General features: G+C 36.4%; 1 protein-coding gene across 1 annotated transcript; it reads left to right on the forward strand.

Annotated features, from left to right (window-relative positions):
• Positions 1–218: 218 nt before the first annotated feature.
• LOC110932338 lies at positions 219–1074 on the forward strand. The gene is made up of 2 exons (XM_022175680.2): positions 219–624; positions 822–1074. Exons 1-2 carry the CDS (start codon positions 246–248, stop codon positions 947–949), a joined length of 507 nt encoding a protein of 168 aa, XP_022031372.1. The 5' UTR covers positions 219–245; the 3' UTR covers positions 950–1074.
• The last annotated feature ends 380 nt before the right edge of the window (positions 1075–1454 follow it).

Below are 1454 nucleotides of genomic sequence, written 5' to 3' on the forward strand. Positions count from 1 at the left end.
ATACTTTATAATTGTAAGAAATAATATAAAAAAATTCATGCATTTACATTTACATGTAACAAAACAAACATGGAATACAAATCAAAGCACATTGATTTCTTTTCTTTGACCGCAAAATTATGTCAAGAAAGAAAGCTAAATTGTCTTTTTATTTTTTTGCTGTGTATATATAGCCATCCACACATCAACTCCTTCAAACATACACCTAGCTACTATTTTGTTAGAAGGGAAAAACAAGAAAACAAATGGCATTCATTCTCTTCCTTTTATTTTCATTCCTTCTCCATGGAGCTCAAGCTGAGATCATTTGCGAGAATTTGCCGATTGGCTTGTGCTCTTTCTCGATCGCGTCTTCAGGAAAACGATGTGTCCTAGAGAACAATGTACAAGACAACGGGAACATGGAATACCAGTGCAATTCCTCAGAGATTTTTGTTAAAGACATGAACGAATGGATCGAGAATGATGAGTGCTTGAACGCGTGCGGGCTTCACAGGAAGACAGTTGGAATCTCTTCTGACTCCCTCCTCGAGCCATATTTCCTTGCCAGACTTTGCTCCGATTTGTGCTACAAGAACTGCCCCAACATTGTGGATCTCTATCACAACCTAGCTATAGGAGAAGGTAATATGATGATATAACATGCTCACAAATTGAGTTTATATATGCATGGTATTGAGTGAGAATTAATTAGCCAAAAATGAATGATATAGGTGAAGTGAAACAAAAGAAAGATTGGATAAAATTTGCTACATTTTTATACAATTTACTACTCAAGGCAAAATTATGAATGATTTTCTGTCTGTAACCAATCTTTGTAGGTGTATTTCTTGCAAACCTATGTGAAGTGAATAGCAAGATGCCACGCCGTGTGATGACTAGTTCTGGAGCCGTTTCTGCTGCTGCAGATGGTCCGATTTCTATGGCAGAAGCTCCTACTTCCATCTGAATGTGTTGTTGATTCATATTATGAATATTAATTATCTTTGGGTTATGAGAAATATTGTATTATGCACATATACAAACTTTTATACTATAAGATTATAGGATATATGCTTCATTATACTTGTGAAATCTTGCGACATGTTACTTCTGTTTGTTTCATTTATGTATTAACTTCTTGTTTATTGTTTTTCTATGATATTGATTCTGTTGTGTTTTTATCTCTGATGAAACGCCGATTAACACAAGGTTTATCGATGGGGTTATTTCGTCTATGGGGTTCAACCTCTTTTCTTGCTCGTATCAATGGCTTGAGATCTGCAAAACAGTAAACACTGTCAGTCTCGTTAAGAGGGGGAGAAAGGGGATTTCCCTCTTAACCAGGCTCCGGCGTGAGAATAAGTACTGTTCTGAGAGAAATAAACAGTGTGTGTATAGAGTGAGTATGGAGAGTAAAGATCCTGAACCTGAATGATGAAGGGTCTTATTTATAGCCGAAGGGTAAAGGAGGG

This window comes from Helianthus annuus, chromosome 3, assembly GCF_002127325.2.
Source record: "Helianthus annuus cultivar XRQ/B chromosome 3, HanXRQr2.0-SUNRISE, whole genome shotgun sequence".
In the NCBI taxonomy this organism is placed as follows: domain Eukaryota; kingdom Viridiplantae; phylum Streptophyta; class Magnoliopsida; order Asterales; family Asteraceae; genus Helianthus; species Helianthus annuus.

Bases quoted from the DNA above. Each gene is read 5' to 3' on its own strand.
- LOC110932338 (XM_022175680.2), top strand. From the start codon at position 246: ATGGCATTCATTCTCTTCCTTTTATTTTCATTCCTTCTCCATGGAGCT. The intron at 625-821 runs GTAATATGATGA...CAATCTTTGTAG, and splicing joins CAACCTAGCTATAGGAGAAG to GTGTATTTCTTGCAAACCTA.